The sequence below is a fragment of the Anas acuta genome, chromosome 9 (genome assembly GCF_963932015.1).
Source record: "Anas acuta chromosome 9, bAnaAcu1.1, whole genome shotgun sequence".
Classification (NCBI taxonomy): Eukaryota; Metazoa; Chordata; class Aves; order Anseriformes; family Anatidae; genus Anas; species Anas acuta.
In genome coordinates this window covers 16092494-16113443 of record NC_088987.1, presented here as the reverse complement: position 1 = coordinate 16113443, position 20950 = coordinate 16092494, and the positions used below count along the sequence as shown (strand labels likewise).

Here is a 20950-nt window from a genome sequence, read left to right as displayed (position 1 = left end):
TGAAAAATGTAATTTGGGAATAAGCTATGTCCCAAATGCTTGCATATGTGTATCCTTAGGGGCTACTGAAAGCTTAAGAGCTGAGTATGCTATGCCTTCGGTGTCCAATTTCTCCCCTAGCACAGGGGGAGGGAAGTAGCAGATGGGAAAAGAACAAGCTGTCATTTGAATTAAGGAGCTGAAATGGGTGAGGTGTCAATAGGAACAGCCTGGCCACCACACCACTACCGTGGGGTAGAAGCCTCCTGTGATCGTGACTCAGTTTAAATCAAATGATTTTCTGGCATAGACAAGTTACAGGTTTTCCAACCACAAATCTTATTGTTAGCAGCTGACATTGTTTATACCTACACCTACAGACCGGTTTGTTGGGGAGCAGTTCCTAAGCTGAGGTAACAGCACGGTTAAATAGCATGTTGGATGAATCTGGCTGGAAATAAACTGACAGCTTCTTCCAAGAGTCAGTCACTTCCAGTCCTTAATTCTGAGCAGGGAAATCCTCCTGCGCGCTGCAGAATGGCAGGTGTCCTCCTGGGCAGCAGAGCCCTGCTGAGCAGTGCTGTGTGCTGAGCAATGCCCTGGCTGTGCTCACGGTCCTTCTGCAGAGGAGGTTTGAAGTTTTGTCCTCATGCTTGAAACTCAGTACAGCACACCTGAATGAGTCTATAAATATTGGAAATGCACTGGAGTCTATAAACTACTGGAAGGATCGCACAATATGCGGAGTCAGATGTGGTGAGTTCTGGAAGAGACGGAGTCTGGTTGGAACCTCCTTTGTAAAGGAAGACGAGCTGCTGAGCAGTCAGGTATCTGGAGGAGGCGTGATATCGGTATGTCAGTGTTATGCTGCTTTGGGTTGTAATATGGTATATTACAATCAGTATTTTTCAGTGAAGCTGAAACTTTTGAATGAGATGACACTTCATATATCAGTAGCTATTATACTCTTTATATTCTTAAACAAACAGTCCAGTTTTGCATCAAAAACTCAATGAGATAACACAAAGCTTAATGAAAATATATATGTTTTTAAATTAATATTAATAATTCCATGTTTTCAGCCCCTAATTTCTCTGTTTTGTTTTACTATTATTTGTTCAGAGTTTTTTTTTTTTTTTTAATGTGGTATTTGAGAGCAAGAAACTGTTTCTCTGTGCAGTCCTTCACAAAGGAAATTCTTGTTCTAAATTGCACTGATGCATGAGTATCACGCTGCAAGTGCACCTTGCCCACAGCTTTCTAGATCTGTGCGGCGCTTTCTAGAAGTCTGGACCCTTCGTGTTGCAGAGCTGCATTGTCTGCTTACAGTGATCCTATGAATATTGCGTGTGAGCACTGTCAGACTTTTCACCAGGTCAGACTGGGGCTGTGGGACCATGCTGTGCTTGCACACGCGTGCAAGCTCAGATGGTGGCTTCAGGAAAGCTACCTGGGAAGCAAAGAGGTCGTATTTTGCATATAATTGGGACAGTGGATGCACTGGAGACCAGTGGTTTAATACGTGCCTTGATGGCCCATAGGGGACGCTTCCTTTTGTATGACAGTCACTAATAAAAAAGATTGAAGCACTAACTAGTGAAAATGAGCAGCTAAGAGTGTTGTTGTGTTTAGGGGATGTATTTAGAGCTCCTCTTCTCACTACAAAGGTAGTGTGCCGTTCTCAGTGTCATGAGCATGTTCAGAGCCAGAGATCCGTGGATGCTTCGCAGTTTGTCATTGCCATTAGGCGCTTCCTCAAAGGGCAGTTCTGAAATGGCCACAGATGTGGCAAGGCTGAAAAGCAATCTGGGTCAGCTGTGTGTGGCCTATGTGTTTTAGCTGCATCTTCAACATCTTCACTGTCATAAGGGAGAATGAAAGGATGTTTCTTCTACAGATTTGCTCTGGTGGCGTTAGATGACTACTAGTGTCTGGGGACAAAGCTTTTAAAGCTGGTTCTGTGCTAAAGCTTGAGGATTTTGTCAGAATGTTTATACTCTGCTTTCCAAATGATCTCATTCCTGCTTATTACTTCCGTGTTGGTACACTTCATCAGCTACGTGCAGACCACCAGGTTGGTATCCTAAGTATGGGATTTTTTACTCTTGTCCTGTTTAGCAAGAGCAGAACAGCTTCAAGGTTCGTGTTTGTGCAGCCTTCTGTGTTTGGAGGCTGCGGAAACGCCCCTGGCCCTTTTGGCAGCATAGGGATGTATGGGACAGCCTTTCATTCCCCCGGGGAGCTTATTTACAGCTTGGGGCTGCTGCCACAGGTCTGTGCAGATGATTTGTCGCCTCTTCATGAAGCAACTCCATTAAGCCAGAGGAGCATTCTGTTGCTAATCCTGGAGCAATACTTTGTGTTGGGCTGAATCACCACTGGGCTATGGGTCTGGTGTGGACCTTCAGGCACGGGCACTGCCGGTAACTGCGAGTCCTTGCTGTGGCTCACCAGCAGCTCTGCTCCCCTGCCTGTGTCCCCTTCGGGCAGCTGCTGCTCCTCTGGGAGCACAGGTTGCCCAGGCATGAGGATATGGGTGCCGTGGTGGGGCGGTTGCACATGGTAAGGGAGAAGTAGGCTTCATGCCCTTTGGAAATGCCTGATACTGAGTACGTGTTGCCTGCCAGGCCTGCTTTGGGACTCGGTGGGTGGAGGAAAAGAGTAAGAAAACCAGATGTAATGAGATTCGCCATTCTCTTCAGGTTGAAATTACTCCCTGCCTTTCCTCCTTAGCATTCAAGATGGTCATCAAGAAGAGTGTTTCTGTGCCTTTCTTCATGGTAAGGCTAGGTTGTGTTTTGTAAGGGTTGATTAGACTTTCGGGCCATTTCCTTTGGATTAAGAGTCAGTTCTTCAGGTGTTGCTCTCACCTTCCGTTTCACAAGTTACACGGTTGCCTTCATTCCCATATAAGCCTGGAGATCAAGGTGCTTGTTGAAGTGTGCGTGTGGTTTTTTATAAAGCAGAGATGCTGCTTGTCGTGATGCCAGTGCTGGCGAGCAGCCAGTGCTAGCAAACAGCAAAAATTTGCTTCAAATAGATGGCTCGGCTGCTCCTGCGTTTCTTCCCCTTGGGATACAGATTACCATCATTCTACTCAAATGGTTCTTAATCACCTTAGAAACGCAAGCCCTTGCGTAATGCCAGCTGCTATTGTGCTTTAATTTATTTAAAGGAAGTGTCCCACAAGTTCGTGGAGGTCCAGAAGGGCCTGGAATACAAACTGCTCTGTGCTGGTAGGAGATGTCCTCAGCTCTCTCCTGCTGGGAGATGTGCTAGGAGAGCTGTAGCGAGCCCTGGGCCTGGGCAGCCCCATGGGATTTGGCCAAGCAATGCCATGGGCTGCTTGATCAAACTGGCAGGGATTAGTGTGTCCAGATGTGTCTCCTGGCCACTCATCATGTCATCTGAAGTGTTGTTCTCATGGACATCCTGACTTGGCTAGGGTTCGTTGTCATAGCCATGCACCCAAAGTCTTGCATCTGGTTTAGGCAAGTCCTTTTCTGTTTTGAGTTGTTGGTTGGGATCCGAGAGCTCGGCATCACCTTGATGTGCCTGCCCCACAGAAGTGCTGCGGCTGGCACACCATCATTCACTGTCCTCTGCTTCGAGGCCTGCTCAGGATGCTTTGTGCAGGCCAAGGGGGGGCTCACAGCCTGCTCTGCACGTGCTGTGTATGGCCACAGCTTCCTGCTGGGTGCAGCTGTGGTTGTGTCCAGTCCTCTCTTTTGCAGTCTTGCCCATTGCCCATCAGCAGAGCTGATCTGACCTGGTACTTCTAATACCGACCCTTGTCAGGCTGCTGTCCTCAAGGGAGGTTCCTGGGAGCAGCAGGAGCATGTGTATAAGGTAACTTGTGTGCGTTTTTTCAGTTGGCAGGTTTGGGTTGTAGGTTTGCACCACTGATGCTAAAACCCTGTTTTTCCCCTGAAGGTAACCCAGTGTTCTCAACCAGCCTCAGTTTCATTGGGAAGCTTTTTGGTGCTTGTTCTGTTATGGAAGCCAAATGACTCCCTGGCTGTCCCAAAATGTTGTATCCTATTCCTGTTCAGTGAACTTTTCAGAGCAGGGGATTTCTGTCTGACTGTTGCGTTGTCTTAAGTGTGGTTTGGCTCTGTGCTCCTGAGATGCTCAGATGCAGGATGCTTCACTGGGCGACTGCGTGATCCTTCTCTGCTGAAACCTTCCCTGAGCCATGCCTCTGGTGTTCAGGCTGCAGCTGGGATATAGGATGGGACACATCACGGGTATTCCTTACCAAATAAACACTAGGTGACTCTGCAGGAGGGGCTGGTGAACTTCTACTAACTTTGCTTACAGTCTCCATCTGTGCCATCGGAGAGGATAACAGCTAATGTTAAGGGACCTGACCTGCTCCTAATGGGTAGCGGTATAGGTTCCCAGTGCCACTCCCAAACCTGGGCCCTTCAGGGAAGTAAATGACAATGTTGCATGCTTGTACAGGAAAGGCAGTCTGATACGTAATGAAACAGCTATTTGAGTGCAGTGGAATAGTTTCCTTGTTGCCCACATAAGTAACTTGTTCGTCAGCCACCACAAAACCCAAACTGTATTTAGCACCTTTCAGAAGCAAGGTGTTTGTCAATTAAGTAGCAATATGTATATCTCAATTTCTCTATGTATGAATGTGTTCTCCTTATTTAAAGACCTGCCTTTTGATTAAATACCAATTTTAAGTGTTGTGACAAATGACTCAAGTTGTTTATTGAAGAAGAATGATTATGATTTTATAATACTTGAACGTCCTGCGATCGAGGTGGTGCTAATAACATATTTCATGCATCGCTTCCTCGTAGTTTCTTAGCTGACAGACAGTTCTTGCTTCAGCACAGAAGTACACGTGCTGGTAGGCAATGCAGCCTTCCCATGTCTGTCACGGCATCTTGTAAGCTGAGGATGGGGATCACCCGCTGCAAACCCCCAGCTGTTACAGTGCCTTGCAGCCGAGAGCCACGTGCCCTCTCCTCTTCGTGCTTCTGCGCAACGTAAGGTTGTGGCTGGGTGCATCAGTACAAAAGCTAGACTTGTCTGCCAGGAGCCATGCTGAACTTTGCCCTGGAAGGTCAAAGGGCGTTTTTGCTGTTGATTAACAATGGTTTTTTTTACGGTTCAGTGAGCAGAGTGGGTGCTGGGGTCTGGCTGCGGGTGGGAGCCGGCCTTCCCTAGCTGTGCCGGGCGAGCAGTCGTGTGGTGATGTCTGAGCGTCGCAGGAGTGCTCTGAGGGAAAGCCTTGGATTGGGATCAGTCCCAGAGGAAGTTTAGCAGTCTGGGTTTTCCTTCAGTGATGACAGTAATGGATGCTTCGGCACAGTCCCAGCTGCAGCCCTGGTAATCCCCAGTGGCTGGGGGCTGGATGAAGCAAGACAACGCCGCGTCTTTGTGGTGACCTGAAATGGGGCTGCGCAGGCCCGGCGTTCTTCTTTCAGAAATTAGGGGCTTAAGTGTTGCTTTTGCTGCTAAATAATTTATTCTCTAAACTTAAGCATTTATTGAGTTACAGTAAATACATTATTGCTTGCATTTTGTCTCGAGGTTAAGGTAATTTCAAGGTGCCTCACAGACGGCAAGGCCTGCTGTTCTGGTGGGCACAGCTTTCTTTAAGCAGTACAAGCAGCTTTCCTGGGCAGCTCTGACAGTGCCCAAATAAGATATGTGCAAATACCAAAGGCGAGCAGTCCCTTAAGATATTTTTGCTTGTTTGACAGCAGGTATACACAAAGTTAGTGTGGAAAAGACCTGTTTCTGTGACCCATAGTGGTGGTTAATGTGCTTTGTGTTGGGTAACTTGGTGGTTGCTGCTCTGGATTTTCCAACCTTCCACCTCTGACTTCCTTTCTGATTTATTATTTTTGATCTGTTTCTAGGGGAAAAAAATCAGGATATATTTTATTTTTTTTTGTAAATTATGAATGCTAAATGCTTCTTCTCATCCATGCTTTTCAATGGGGTCATATAGTTAATAACAGGTACCATCATCCTTCAGTCTTGGAGTAGAGGATCCGCTCCCTAATCTGCCAGCCCATTGTCCCTGATATGTGAAACTGCTGCCTGCCACATCAGAGTGGCTCGCCCAAGTGTTTGGCAGTGGTGGTGAGCTCTTGGAATAAGCCCCTGGAGGTTGAGAAGGGACAGTCTGGAGGCAACTGTGATGTGAGAGGAACTGGAGGAAAGGGCTGCTGGGGCTGAGCATCCCTGTGCTGGGAGGAGATGCCATCTCCCAGCCCCAAAAATCCACCTTGAGCTGTAACAAGGGAGATGGCAGGTGCTGTCTCAGTGTGGTCTTACAGCAGAGAGTTTTTTGGTCTTGTTCCTTCACGCTGCTCCCTTTGCCTTTGCCTAGATACCTGGGAGGTCCCGTTCGAGGAGATCTCGGAGCTGCAGTGGCTGGGCAGTGGCGCGCAAGGAGCAGTCTTCCTGGGCAAATTCCGGGCGGAGGAAGTGGCCATCAAGAAAGTGAGAGATCAGAACGAAACGGATATCAAGCACCTGCGGAAACTCAAGCATCCTAACATCATTGCCTTCAAGTAGGTTGTGAAGTTTGTGAGAAACATACCCAGCACTACCTCTGTCCAGGAAAGAGCCGTTTGTTATGGCTGGGCAAGCTTTTAAATCAAGAAACTAAGTTACATTGACTGCAGGACAAAATGGGTGGTGGTGTTCTTTGCTTCCTCTCTTAAATCATTGCACATTGTTGTGACAGCAAATATGTGGACACCATCCCCACCCAGTGCTGCACTTTGCACTTGGGCTCACTTTGCGTGCAGGCTCATGAAGTGCTTGCTCTGAACCCTATGAACCCACAGTTGTAGGAAATTGAAGGAAACAAATTGTCACAAATTGGGTTCCTTCTGTGCAAAGGGTTCCCCTTCCTGTACAATAAGGAGAGCTGTTAGCAGAGCCTTGCCCAGGCAGGGTAAACAGGTTACTCTCCTGCCCCTTGGCTGCTACCTCTGAGAATTGCTCTGGGACTTGTAGCTGTCCTGATTCTCACTGGATATGTGTTTCCTTTAACAGGGGAGTTTGCACTCAAGCCCCATGCTACTGTATCATCATGGAGTATTGTGCACATGGACAGCTCTATGAAGTCTTGCGTGCAGGCCGGAAAGTCACTCCTCGGCTGCTTGTGGATTGGTCCACTGGGATCGCTAGTGGGATGAATTACCTGCACCTTCACAAGATCATCCATCGAGACCTCAAGTCACCAAAGTGAGTCTCCAGCTACTTAAACATCCCCCCAGTTGTGATTGCCTGTTGTTCTTGAGGAACAGTTTTGTTAAAAAAAAAAATTGTTAAAAAAATTTTGTTAAAAAAAAAAAGTTATGCCTTTTTTTTTTTTCTTTCCACTTTGACTCATAGCTAATGAGTGAAACTAATGAAACTTGTGGTACTCTCCTCCTGTGCTGGAATTTGACAAGACTGGAAATTTTACCAATTGCTTATGTGGGAAGTAGTAATTGGGAAATATTTCCAATGATTTGATGGTGTCTGGTCCTCTTGGAAAATGGAATATTCTGTTGCCTTCTGCTTTTTTATTTTTTTCTATCTTATTTGTTTTATATTTCCCTGTTTTTCTGGAAATTTCTGTTATCTGTTGCTTTCCAACTAAAACTATCTCTAGCTGCTTATATCCTTATTCCCTAGATATTTTTTTATTGCTCCTTTAGCCTGTGACAAGATTGACAGTATGTTAGGTTGAGGCTTTTAAATGTTTTACAGTTTATTGAGGTAGAGCTTTACTAAAACTTTGAAACGTTCCCAGATAAAGCACATTTTCAGTGACTTCTTAATTTGCTGCTTTTTTTTTTTTTACTTGTAGAATTTAGAATAGTTGAGAGACAAAGAAACAATCACCCTAATGGAGTGTTTTCACCAGTGAAAATGTAGAGTCTTTTTCTTTGTACTGTAGTCATAAGCAGCAAGGCCTCCTCAATTGTTTGTATTGATTAGGAAGTGATTCACAGTGGCTCAAGACAACTCGCAAGATGCTGATTTCTTGTTTTCTTTTCTCCAGTGTTTTAGTTACACACACGGATGCAGTTAAAATCTCAGATTTTGGTACATCTAAAGAACTTAGTGATAAAAGTACAAAAATGTCTTTTGCGGGAACTGTGGCTTGGATGGCCCCAGAGGTGATACGCAATGAGCCCGTCTCTGAAAAAGTGGATATCTGGTGAGTATTTAGTATTGTTTTAGTTGAGTACCTTCACCTGCTATTTAACCACTTGGTTCTCCCAGCACTTACTTATTCAGTACTCTCTTCTTAGGGATGGGGATAGCTTGCGCTGTCAATGACTATTCATTTCTACATCTGTCTAGTGCCCTGAACACTGTTGCTGAACCATGGGCTGTAGCAGAAAGAGGAATGACTTGCATGTGTACAGGCTGTGTGTTAAGCCCTGAGGGTCCCTAATGAGACTCAGTGCAGACTGTTTGTATCCTGCAGAGTCCAAAGTAAACAAATGCAACAGTTCCCTTGGTATCCAGGCCAGAGCTTTCTTCCACTAGTGGTGCCTCCTCAGCAGCTTCTGCAGCCAGGGTGTCTTTTACTCGCATCCTATCCTGATCATGGACATGCTTCAACTGTAGAACTGCCTCTACTCTGCCAGCTTGAAGGGTCCAAACACCTTTTGCTTTCTGCGTGCTGGACTTGGCTAAAATGTGTACAGCCACAGGGTTATGGTCCCTCAAATCCAAGAGAGGAAATCAGGTTACATTGTAGGAGGTTTGAACATTGATTTCCACCCCATGCAAAACGCACTCTTTTGTCCAAATGATCAAAAGGGAAGGTTCAGGTCTCCACACTACTAACAATGCTTGAGATAGAACCAAGCCTTAGGGCTCCTTTGGGATGCCTCTGCAAAGATTTTCAGGGTTCCTCGAGGGAACCATGTTTCTGTTCCTGCCTTGTTGTTTCTGCTTATTGAATGCTAGTAGGCAGGACAAATGCCCTTCTCCCCCTTCTACAGCCATGATGAATTTTCCTTTTTGTGGCTTTCAGCTGTGAATGCTGCCGTGTTGCTTACATTGTGTGCAGCTGCAGGTCAAAGCCGTGGGTGGGTGCCTCAAAGTGTGAATGAAGTCAGTCAACTGCCTACTGCTGCTGCTTCAATGCAGAGCTGGGCTGTGACTTCAAGTCAAGGCTTCTTGTAGGGAAAGGGAAAGTCAGAGTCTTCTAGCGTGTGATATACAGCTCTTCTTGTGCCCACAGTGTTTTGTGTGTTTATTTCGTGCAGATGTAGCAGGCTGCAGCATAGCCAGCTCTTCTGGGAGAAACTCTTGTGTTTTCTTTCTGAAACAATCCATCCACCATTTGTCTTCTGAGCCCCTCCTTTAAAATCACAAGTTCGTTAAGAGGAATGCTGCTGTATTTCTACCCTCAATTTTCTGTATTTTAGAGTGGCTTAGGTTCAAGAATATTGTGTGGAGAATCATGTCCAATATGTGTGTGTGTGTGTATATATATATATATTAAAAAAAACAAAAGCTGCTAGCTCTGCTGAGGACTGTGAGCACTCCTTGACCCCTTTTCTCAGTGATTTAGAGATATTGCTCTTTCATGTAAACTTAGGGGTGGGTGCCTTTGGTCCAAATTCCTCTTCAGAGGATGCAGTGGTTATTGCTCAGCCTCATCCTCGACATCCATTCTTTGCCCAGGATGAGTAAAAGTGATGTTTGTGAATCTTGACAACAAATGAGAACAGTTCCTAAGCTGCTTATATGTCTGCTCTCTCTCATCCTTAGCAGCATGCTTAAAAAACAAAAACAACCTTACCAACCCTATAATCTTATCAGGAGTCTTCAAAATCCTTTGCCAGGTCTTAATCATAACAAAGCTGAAACCAGATGGGGTTTCCTGATAGCTCATCCAGCCACCTGGGATCCCTCCTTTCCTGCAGCCCACAGAAAATTTTGAGGGAAATATGTTCCAGTTCTGCTTTCCCCCCCCCCCCCACATGATTTGAAACCAGTAGGTTCTGAATGTGTGACGTTTTTCACATGAAGGCCTGTTTCCTGACTGACAGTTGTTCAGACCCAGCCAGTTTGCCCCCTGGATGTTCTTCTGTAGTTAATAAAAGCAACTTGATACTAGTACAAGCCAGAAACACACTTCTCACTTTTCACCTGGTTTGACTCACCAGCGAGCTTGGCAGGGTCGGTGTCCCACGGACGGCTGGGGCACGCAAGTAAGGTGACACTTGTGTGTGTGAAATTGAGACACTTGTACCTCAGCCTGCCTCGCAGCCTGGTTAATGCGCAGTAAGTTGGTTCTCCACAGTATTTTGTTTACCTCTGTACTGACTGGCTTGATATGTCTTTGTTGTTTTTTGGGTTGAAGGTTGTAAATAAACCAAAAGCTGTTTGCTGCTCTGAATTAAGGTCTTGGTCCTTACTGATCATTTCACTAAAGAAGAGACACAAAGTGATTTTCTTACCTATGATTCTCACCTCTTGTAATAGGAGGTTCTTTCCGCGGCAATGTTCACTTAATGATATTTTTCTCTTTGGCCTTCCTGTCTTCAGCACAAAAGAAATACCAGATGGGGTTGCATGTGCTGATACTGACTTTTACATATGTTGCATTTGTCGTGTTCCCATGTTGCAGTAGTTGTAGCCATGAGTTTCAAACTGTTGAAACATCCAGGACATCCATGGGTAGTTGAAGGCACATAACAGCAAAGGGAACATTTGGTTAAGAAAGTAAAGTTAAAAGACATGTATTGTTAAAGCAAAACAAAAACCCACCACCTTTGCTCTTCCCTGTGAGACTTAACAGTTCCGTCTATCTTGTAGCAGATGATTTGTTCTTGACAGTAAAAATAGTTAAAGGTCTATCTCAGCAGAGCAAACTTTCCTCTTCATTTAACTAGAGTAAGGTTCCATCTGCATGGAAAAGCTTCTAATGTGCTTCCTACTTCCAATGTAGTAGGAAGGGGTAGGTGTGAAGAACAGTGCTGTTCGGTGTTCAGTGCAGAACTGGGGCAGGGGAGGAAGTTACCTGGTGTGCGAAATAGCTACTCTTGGTTTAAAAGCTAGCTTTTTTTAAACAGTGCTGCCCCTTCTTGCAGTTTCAGATCAGACATAACTAGTTCTCTTTTTCACCAAAGAGCAGTTTTTCAAGCTCCAGTTGTTTCTGTTGAACCGAATTCACATGGAAGTTTTTCTCCTGGTTTGTTTCTTTATCAGGTCGTTTGGGGTAGTTTTATGGGAGCTGCTAACAGGAGAGATTCCCTACAAAGATGTGGACTCCTCAGCCATCATTTGGGGAGTGGGCAGTAACAGCCTGCATCTTCCTGTTCCTTCCACCTGCCCGGATGGCTTCAAAATCCTCATGAAGCAGACCTGGTAAGACCTTGAAGCCCACACAGACCTATGGCTCACCCTTAGCTCTGTCCAGACTCCCACTGAAACTGATGAAACCAGAATCAGAGCGGGAGTGTTGAGCCCAGAGCACAAGGCTCTTAAGTACTCTCACACTTGTCAGAAGAACAATCAATTTTAATGTTTTAGATTCTGCTTCCTTATGGCACCAGGACTGGACTCAGGAAGGAAATCTGGAGTTCAGGGAAAGTAGGAAAAAACCTGTGTGGTTTGCTGGGCAGACAGGGCCAGGGAGGGCTCTGGCTGGCTCCAGAGTGAAAGGATATATATGTATATTTTTTTTTTCTGAACACTCTGTGAACCCTCTTTTAAAATGACTGTTCTTTGAACTGGACAGAGAGAATTTCAAACTGTATGTACGAAACCAGGTTTTTGCACATGTAGATATGGGAAATGCTTTCAGTTACTTCTATCTGCCAGATTAGAGTTGAAATTCCTGGTTTTGGGTTCTGTATTAATCGTTAACCTCTGCAATTGCATCTTGACACAGCATTTAAGTGATCTTCCAGCATTTTTCCACACTGAGTTATACCAGCCATCCTCCCAAAGGTACAAAGGGAAGAACAGGCCAAAACATGTGTGGATCTTTAAAATGCCTGTTTACTCTCGTGATCCTGAGATACAGCAGTGCCTGCTGTTGCAGTGTCTGTGCTGAGACGGATGCTCTGCCTGGCTGTGCTTCTGCGCATGGACGCAAAATGCAGGAGGCAGTTCTTGCAGCTATGAGCAGTGTGTACATACACTTGTATCTCCACCTAGTGGAAGGAGGTGAAGAAGCTGTTTCTTGTCCTAAACAATGAGTCCATGCAGCAAGTCTGGAGCATGGACGCATTGATTAGGACAAGAAGCAGCTTCTTCAGCCACCTCTCCCCTACAAATCGCCTCCTTCCACTAGGTGGAGATACAAGTGTGTCTGGTGGTTCAGTCTTCAGGCTTGACTGCTGGTCTCTTAAAGATACAAAAGGATTTGTACTTGAGTAGGATCTCACACAGATGCTCGGTGTGTTACAATACTGTATAGGCTCAGGCACATACTGTGTCATCACATAGTGTTTTTAGGTATCCTGTTATGTTGAATGTAAATTATTAGACTATCATCTCTACTAGATCGATTTCATTTCATTATCTGAATAATTTCCAAATCTTAAAATGGAAATAATCCATTTCTTCTTGCTTAACAAGTTAGGAGTAATTTCATCTTAGTTCCTATCTTTCAATTTGTGATCAAGTTTTCCTATTTTAAATGGCTTTCATCTTTCCCATTTCTGTAGGATAGATCAAACCAAAAGCAGAATAAAAAACTACTCTAGCACAATAAACTCACATTCTACAAAGGACAAAACCTGAGAAGCAACTTTAATCTGTCAGCTGCTGCATTCAGAGAATTGATTCTAGTGAGAAATACTTTCAGAAGGGCAGCAGTAGCCAGCACTGTTAACCTGATCTCATGGTGGACATTTGTCTGTTTTGTTCCAGGCAGAGCAAGCCCCGGAATCGTCCCTCCTTCCGACAGACACTGATGCACCTGGATATTGCATCTGCTGATGTGCTGGCTACTCCTCAGGAAACCTATTTCAAATCACAGGTAACTGGGGAGTGGCTTTGGCCGTTGAGTGTGAGATAGCTGCAAGGGTCTGATTTCACAGGCTGCACCAAATGCAGCAGAGGTCAAGACCCATGATTTCACTTTGATTCCTGGGGAGAAGTGAGCTGATAGGTATTTTAAAATCTTTTACCCAAACTTTGACAAACTGAGACATCCACCGACATCAGTCAGAAACTCTGTTATCTTATGGAGTTCTCCTTGAGACCGCTGACTTTAGAAGTTCTGCTCCCAGCTCTCCTCTGGTACAGGAGACCATGAGACTGTTGAGAGGAACCGTTGCATTTGTAGTGAAGATGAGCAGGGCAGCTATCGCAGGGCAATGAAGGTACTCTGGGACTCGTAGGGAGGATCAGAAAGTGTATGGTCTTTGAGATTCCTCTGAGTCCTACCCAGCTGCTGTCAGGCTGGGAATGAGAAAGGAACTTACCCCCTGGTGCATAAAGGATCTATACAGTGTATGAGAGAAAGTGGATGGATACATTTCTTAAGGCTGCAAGAAGCAGGGCTTTGAGGGGTAAACAGAGTTATGTCATCCTACTGACTGTCATCTTTGTCAAGCACATAGCTTTCCAAATCATCAGCCTTTCTGTTTTCTTCATATCCAAAAGGGAAGAAAATGTTGTCTTAGGATGGAAAGCTTTATGAGAGATTTATTTATTTTTTATAAAGTACAGGTATATTTTAAATGATACAATTGAAGCACAAAATTGGAAGTATCAGTTTAAAATGCTGAAAGTACATCTGCTACAGTGTTACTTCTTTTAGCTGAATTACTTTGGGTAACATGTTTTCAACCCAGATCTGCAATTTTCTGCAGAAGCAAAGAATGTTGTCCAAGAGTTTTTCTTTGGTGGAACCAGGGATCCCAATCCTTTGTAAATACCTGAGAGTAAATTGCTTCCCTAGGCTGAATGGAGAGAAGAAGTGAAGAAGCATTTTGAGAAGATTAAAAGCGAAGGAACTTGTATCCACCGGCTAGATGAAGAATTGATTCGTCGTCGAAGAGAAGAGCTGAGGTCAGTTGGTAGCCTTCCATGTGCCTTGCTCGCTTACCCAATCCAGCCTTCTCCAGCTAAATGAGCCCAGCTCCCTCAGCCTGTCCTGGAGAGAGACTGTCCCTGAAGACTGTCCCTGACAGCTTTCATTCCCCTCGTGTACTGAGGGCTCCAGAACAGGGCTTGGTATTCCTGGTGGCATAAATTCAGGCAGACTCAATATTCCTCATGAGTCCAGAATCTGAAGTTCCTGCAGGCCTGCTCTAGGCTTCGAGCACTGCTTAACTGGTGGAAAGCCACAGAGAAAGAAACAGTGGGAACTGTTCCTGCTCTTGGGCTGTCTGAACAGTTTTCCTCAGGCAAGAGAGGCAAAGGCTTGTGTGTTCACCAGGGAATGTTTCTGCCTGAGTTTTGGCACTTGTGATAACAGTGCAGAAGCAAATTTCTTAACAGGAAATGCATCTTGCAGTTTGCTGTGAGGTTTCTTATACCTGATATTTTGTTTGTATTCGTTTCCAGAGAAGTGAACACATCCAATTTATCATCCCACTGAAATTCATTGTGAACACTAGACCAACTTAAAAATGAAAGCAGAATGTTTATTTAAGAAAGCAAAGTGTTATCTTCTGTGGTACAGACTTACAAAGATAGTTGTTGCAGAGAACCACCAAGTATGTCAAACCTGAGAAATCAAAGGAAGCACTGTTCAGTCAATTTGCTGTAGTTGTTGATCAGTGTTCCTTAGCCCCAACGAAGCTTTTGAAGGCCAGATCTTCCAGCTGTGGTTTGAAATGTCTTATGCAACTATACTGTAGCTGTAGGGACATGCTGCTTTATGTGAAATACAAACTGATGACTTCTGTGCAAACAAGATGATTAGGACTTGGCTGAAGGGCTTATGGATGCATGAAAGGCATTTGCAGCTTCTCTAGTGAGAAGTGTTGCCACTCATTCAAGACTGTTAAACACTTTCTAAATCATATCATGATTTATTCATAGTATCAAGCTCTTAACCTTTATTTGCTGTTAGCTTTATTAGGAGTTCACAGACAGTGCCGTACTGCTGGCAGATTTCACTTTTAGAATGCCTTTTCCTAAACCACCTGTGTATTTCCTTATCCTCCTTGTTCCACAGGCATGAGACTCTAGAGCCATGATTTTTTTTTCTGTTTTTCAGACATGCGTTGGATATCCGCGAGCACTACGAGAGGAAGCTGGAGCGAGCCAATAACTTATACATGGAGCTCAGTGCTATTATGCTGCAGCTGGAGGTCCGTGAGAAGGAGCTCATAAAGTATGTATCTATAGCAGAATGGTATGCCACACTCGTGGTAGTTTGCACACTGGAGAATAAACCAATGCTTCGTTTCTAAACTGTGCAGCAGCACTTGTAGATTTAGTGTCCCCTGGCATTATTTTAGAGCTAAACAAAGGGCTGGCAGGCAGTGATGGGCCCCTTATGAGCAGACCACTGCAGACCACTTAGTGCATGCATCTTTACACCGTGTTTACCAACTGAGAGACAGGCATCTTTCCCATTTGGTATTGGCATCCTTTGGCCCCTTTGTAAAGAGAAAAGCAGCGCTGTTTCTGGACTGTGTGCCAGGGCCATGTTCCAATTGCCTGATCTCTGCAGAGAGAATTTAGAAAATGACTCTGTCCTTTCCCAGAACAGCATGTTGTGTTGCACCCAGCCATAGCTGAGAAACAGGCACGCAGTGTGCTCATTGTACAGCTGTGTTTCTGTCCAGCAGGAGCTGCAGTTGGATAGAGAGAAAACTGGTCTGTTTTTTTCTTGTCCAATGTTTCAGGAGAGAACAAGCAGTGGAAAAGAAATATCCTGGGACTTATAAACGCCACCCAGTCAGACCAATAATCCACCCTAATACAGTGGAGAAGCTGATGAAGAGGAAAGGGGTCTCCCATAAACCAGGCAGCCAGACTAAACGGTAAGAAGTAACTACCTAATTTTGTGCTATGTTCACATGTGCCTCTGAAACAAGCTGGCCAAGACCATTAGGAGGTTAGGGTCCTACTGTGCCGAGCATTGTATGCCCGCATAGGGAGATGTGCCCTACACCAATGCATAGACATAGAAAGGAGCAATTCTGGGAGTAGATCATCAAAATGAGAGTGGAGAAAGGAGAGTATGTGGTGGATATTGGGAAGAGCAGCAACAAAGGAGCATGGAGCATGATGGGCTAAACAGAAAGGATGCTGAGTAGAGGGAAGCAAAGGAAACTAGAGGTAGAAGTCAAACAGCTGAAAGGGAGGGAGGTGTGTAGATTACAGAAAGCAGAGTATGCTTATGGCTACGGTTGCCTCTTCATCCTGATTCTGAGCTGATGTCATTTCTTAGTTTGTGGATTAATGTTAAACATTTGCTGACTTTCTCTCAGGCCAGATCTACTGAAGTCAGAGGGCATACCCAGCACAGAAGCAGCATCTAATGGCTCACCAGTCTCAGGAAGTCCCAAAATGTCAACACTGAGTGGCAAAAGTCGCTACCGCAGTAAGCCACGTCACCGCCGAGGGAACAGCAAAGGCAGCTACAACGATTTTGCAGGGATCTTGAAAAACCAGCCAGTGCAAGATGATGCACCCCCACCTCCACCTCATAGTCATTCTCATCCTCCTGGTCTACCGCAGCAACATGGCCCTGGCCATCCCCATGGCCATCACTCACGGCTTCACGCCCATGGACAAGATATTGCCAACTGCGCAAACAACTTAAGGTACTTTGGCCCTGCAGCAGCGCTGCGGAGCCCTCTCAGTAACCACGCGCAAAGGCGGATGTCTGGCTCCAGCCCTGATCTCATCTCCACTGCCATGGAAGCAGATTGCCGAAGGAATCTGGAGAGCAAAGAAAGCAAAGATGATCATTGGGAGTGTTGCAAAACAGATCCATATAATTCCTGTCTTCAGTGCAGGGACGAGGACAGTGGTCAGGTGCAGATGTCATCTGTTGAAACAGGAATGAGCCATTCTCAATCACCAACGTCTGTTTCCCTATATGAAAACGCGCAGTACATTGAGAAGATGGAGGAAGAGGGCTTCAGCAACGGTACATCAGCGTCTGCTCTAGGCACACCACAGCACATGGCTTCCTCAGTGCTACCGTGCAAAGCAAGACCCATTCAGAAGGTAAGGGCAGCACAGCGATTCAGGAAAAAAAAAAAAAAAAACAACAATGCTTTCTCCTCTTTCCCTTCTTCACCAAAAGAGCAGTAGAGTTATGTGTACAATTTTATCTTGAAGAGGTCGTGCCTACATGAACTTTGCTTTGTGATCTGGACATTCTTTTAAAGTCAATTTTATTGAGAAGGACTGTAGGCATATCAGAGAGTATTGCTAATAATTAGGGTTGTTAAAATGTCTTTGATAATGCCTCATTCTGTTTCCTGCAGTTCAGCCAGTATTTGTTAGAGCTGAATCTTGATCTGCTGCGTGCTTGCTATTGAAACAGTCTGGAAATGGAATCAAGCCATTCTCAAAACATAGGAGGGGGTGAACACATTCTTTTGTTGATGTTAAAGATCATGCTGCAGTTTCAGTGAGCATCTGTAGCACTGTTGTGCCTTGGAACAGAAATACGACCTTTGCTGTGGTCTTGGAGACATGCCTTTTGCTGCACCTGCAAAAAACTGTCCTCCTTGCCTGGAAGTCCTGGTTTTAGGATAGCAGATTTTTATAAAATACATGCTCAGTTAAGCACTGAGCACACTCTGTCCTGGGGCTGCCAGAGTTGAAAAGATGTTATGGCACAGCTGTGCTACAGAAAGAATGCTGCTGTATTCCTCCTTTTTCCATCCAGGTGGTAAGAGAAGTAGGAGCGGGTCTGAGAGGAATTCAAAGAGCAAGAAAACAGCCTAAGCGGGAAAGTGAAGGCAAAGAGGATGAATACTAGAATCAAGAGTGTGGTTTTGAGCCCAGAATAAAAGGAGGAGAAGCTCATATTACAAGGGGATAGAAGCAGAGGCTGAACTGGGGGATGGCAGGCTGGATGGGATAAGAGGAGGCTGTAAAAAACAGAGTGCGGAGGGGGATTTTGGATGGGAAGAGAAGAATAAAAGGCTGTGCTCACTGAAGCAGAAAATAGAAGAAAACTCAATTTTTCTAGTTGATGAAACCCACCAGCAAAGCATGTGTCATCCCCAGTGCTGCTCTGTGATAGGCCCATGCAGACGAGGTTGAAGTGGTAAAGCTAAGAGTGCCAGATCAGCTCAATAATTTGAATTGTGGATTTCGGGGGATTACTTGTTTCGCTTCTGTTTGGGGAGCGGGGATGGGGGCGAATCTGGAACATGATGTTCTCAGTGCCTAAGGTGTTCCTGTCTGTTCTGAAGTCGATCGCTCCAAAATTCAGAAATGGCAACATTACGGTTGCCTGAAATAACCTAGTAAGGTGAAGGCTGAGTGAGTTCTCACTGTTTTTTCTTGTCTGGTTGGTTGCAGCCTGTTGATCCAGTGACTTTGTACTGGAGGACCTGGGGGCAGCCATGTAGTTGTGTGTTTGCTCCTTCACAGGTGTGTGATATCATTCTTGTCCTTTGTTTTCTGCCAGAGTGGTGATGACTCCTCAGAAGAGGAAGAGGGCGAAGTAGACAGTGAAGTGGAGTTTCCTCGTAGACAAAGGTAAAAGGTGAATTCACTCTAATCTCTTATTGCTGGGACAAATCTCAGGACAGCTGTCATAGCAACTGCACACCATTATTCAAACTGCTGGCAAAAGAGCAGAATCACATTCGGGGTGTCCCATCTGCTCGTGGTGATCCTTCATATTAACTCACTCTTTTCAGCTTGTTCTGAGATGTTATCTCCAGCATAGCTTTCCTCCCGCAGGCTGTTCACAGCACAACTTGATCACACTTGTTTAGGAAGAGGTAACACGATTCAGCCTGTAAAATAAGCTGCTGAATCTGTTTCACCAGAATCAGACGTCCTAGATGTTGGGACCTTCTGCAGACTCTTCCAAAAACTGGTTTATCTGTTGCTGCAGCAAGCTGACTCCAGAGCCTTCACAGTTGAATTCAAGTAGGATATGAGGGCTAGGTGAGAGCACAGCAGATAAATTTGATGGTGTTGCCTATAAAATAAGAGGCTTGAAGGGGAGTTTCTACTTATGGATTTGTAATAGTAGACTTCACAGTCTTCTGCTCTGGAAAGAGATCATGAATTGTTGCAGTAACTTCATGGAAACCACTGCTTGAAGTGCAGAAGATATCCAGTGAGCAAGCAAGGGTTGTTAAGAAAGGAGCAGAGAAGATAAAAGCTTGTCTGCTGTTATATTCATTCACAGCACACCTGCAGCTTGAATCCTAAATGCCACCTTCATTACCCCGGTTCAAAGACCACGGTAGAGTTTGAGAAAATACTGAGAGGTGTGACTTGGATAGTTAGAGATGGTTTCTATAAAAGAAGAGATTAAATCCATGAGAAATCTGTGTCTAGCAGGAGGAGAAGCTATAACTGAGGTGCATGAAATTGAGTTATGTGGAGAAAGGAAACAAGGAACGATTCCTCACATTCACGTTAGGGATGCCTAGTGAACAATGGGTTTAAAATGAATAAAAAGTGCTTTTTTGCATTCAAGACATTGTTACATGTGGAGTCCATTGCCAAGGAGTGCTGTAGAAATCAAAACATAAACAAATCCTAAGTGTTAAATTTATGGCAGTAGGTCCATCAGTGGCTGTTACGCACAGTCATCCAGGTTTGATCTTCAGCTCACATGTCTGATTTCAAACCAGGAAGATGTGCCAGGAGTAAGCCGGCTCTTTCTGCACACCCTGCTCTTGTATTTTCCCGTGATTGTTTTTTCTTGCTGAGGGTTGGAGATGCAGTGCTGGGCTAGATGAGTTTTCTGACTCACATGGTTCTTGTGTGTGTGATTGTTGCTTCTTCTGTCATTTACTATCGTGGAAGACAAATTGCCTTCTCTGAACTCAGTGTGATGACCTATTGTGGGGCTCTTGGCATGTTCAGCCAACTGATAGTTTGTACTGGTGCTGTTGAATCCTGGCATGAGGTGATTTTCACATTCAAGTAACGTGCAAGTACTTAAATTCTAGCCTGGCTGTAGGGGCAGCTGCCAGGTGGTGCAGATATTCCCAACTGAATTAGCGTGAGCCCTACAGCACAGCTTTTTCTTTTTTTTTGGAAAAGGAATGTTACAGAAAAATATGCTCCGGAGTAGATCAGCTGATGTGAATGTGTAGGAGATGAAAACAAAAAGAACAGATGAATTTAAAGATGCAGATCTTAAAGTAAATAATTCAAAAGGTGGTGGATTTCCATAGCTCCAAAAGGTGAACGGCAGCCTGTGCAGAGCCCTTGCTGCCAGCCTTGCAGATCAGTTGTGACTCAGCTGATGTGCACTAATGGTGGAAGGAGGCTCTGGTGCCTAACACAGCACCTGGGAAATTGCTTTTCCTCTGCAGTCAGAGGCACTGTGATAGAAGCTGAACTACTCTTCTGGTTTGCAGACCTCACCGCTGTATTAGCAGCTGCCAGTCTTACTCAACCTTCAGCTCGGAGAACTTTTCTGTGTCAGACGGAGAGGAGGGGAACACCAGCGACCATTCGAACAGCCCAGATGAGCTGGCCACCAAGCTGGAAGATGAGCTGGCTGAGAAGCTGGAGGACATGTTGTCCCAGACTCCAGAGATCCCCATTGAAATCTCCACCCAGTCCGATGGGCTTTCAGACAAAGAGTGCGCTGTGCGGAGAGTCAAGACTCAGATGTCTCTGGGCAAACTTTGTGCAGATGAACACAGCTGTGAGGTGAGTTGCAAGCTTAGCAGTCCCTTCTTTGTCTATTGGGTAACAAATAAGTAAAAATGGAATCCAAGGGCCAGGAAGTTGGATGACTGCCTAGGAAATGTTGTAGCAGATGTGCTACGTCAAGGGGATGGTTTAGATACCCAGGCTTTTTGCACGTGGTCCGATGAATAGATGAGTTGAAGGTGGC

General features: G+C 45.1%; 1 protein-coding gene across 6 annotated transcripts in view; it reads left to right on the top strand.

Annotated features, from left to right (window-relative positions):
• The window catches only part of MAP3K13 (mitogen-activated protein kinase kinase kinase 13), a 74512-nt gene that overhangs the window by 49518 nt on the left and 4044 nt on the right, over window positions 1–20950 (top strand). For all 6 annotated transcript variants that reach the window (XM_068692849.1, XM_068692851.1, XM_068692848.1 and 3 more), the window contains 11 exons: window positions 6341–6524; window positions 7015–7206; window positions 8012–8170; window positions 11185–11343; window positions 12856–12964; window positions 13892–14001; window positions 15158–15274; window positions 15792–15929; window positions 16380–17124; window positions 18545–18615; window positions 20466–20763. In XM_068692849.1, the coding sequence (XP_068548950.1) occupies window positions 6341–6524; window positions 7015–7206; window positions 8012–8170; window positions 11185–11343; window positions 12856–12964; window positions 13892–14001; window positions 15158–15274; window positions 15792–15929; window positions 16380–17124; window positions 18545–18615; window positions 20466–20763 (2282 nt within the window). The remainder of the gene's footprint in view (window positions 1–6340; window positions 6525–7014; window positions 7207–8011; window positions 8171–11184; window positions 11344–12855; window positions 12965–13891; window positions 14002–15157; window positions 15275–15791; window positions 15930–16379; window positions 17125–18544; window positions 18616–20465; window positions 20764–20950) is intronic.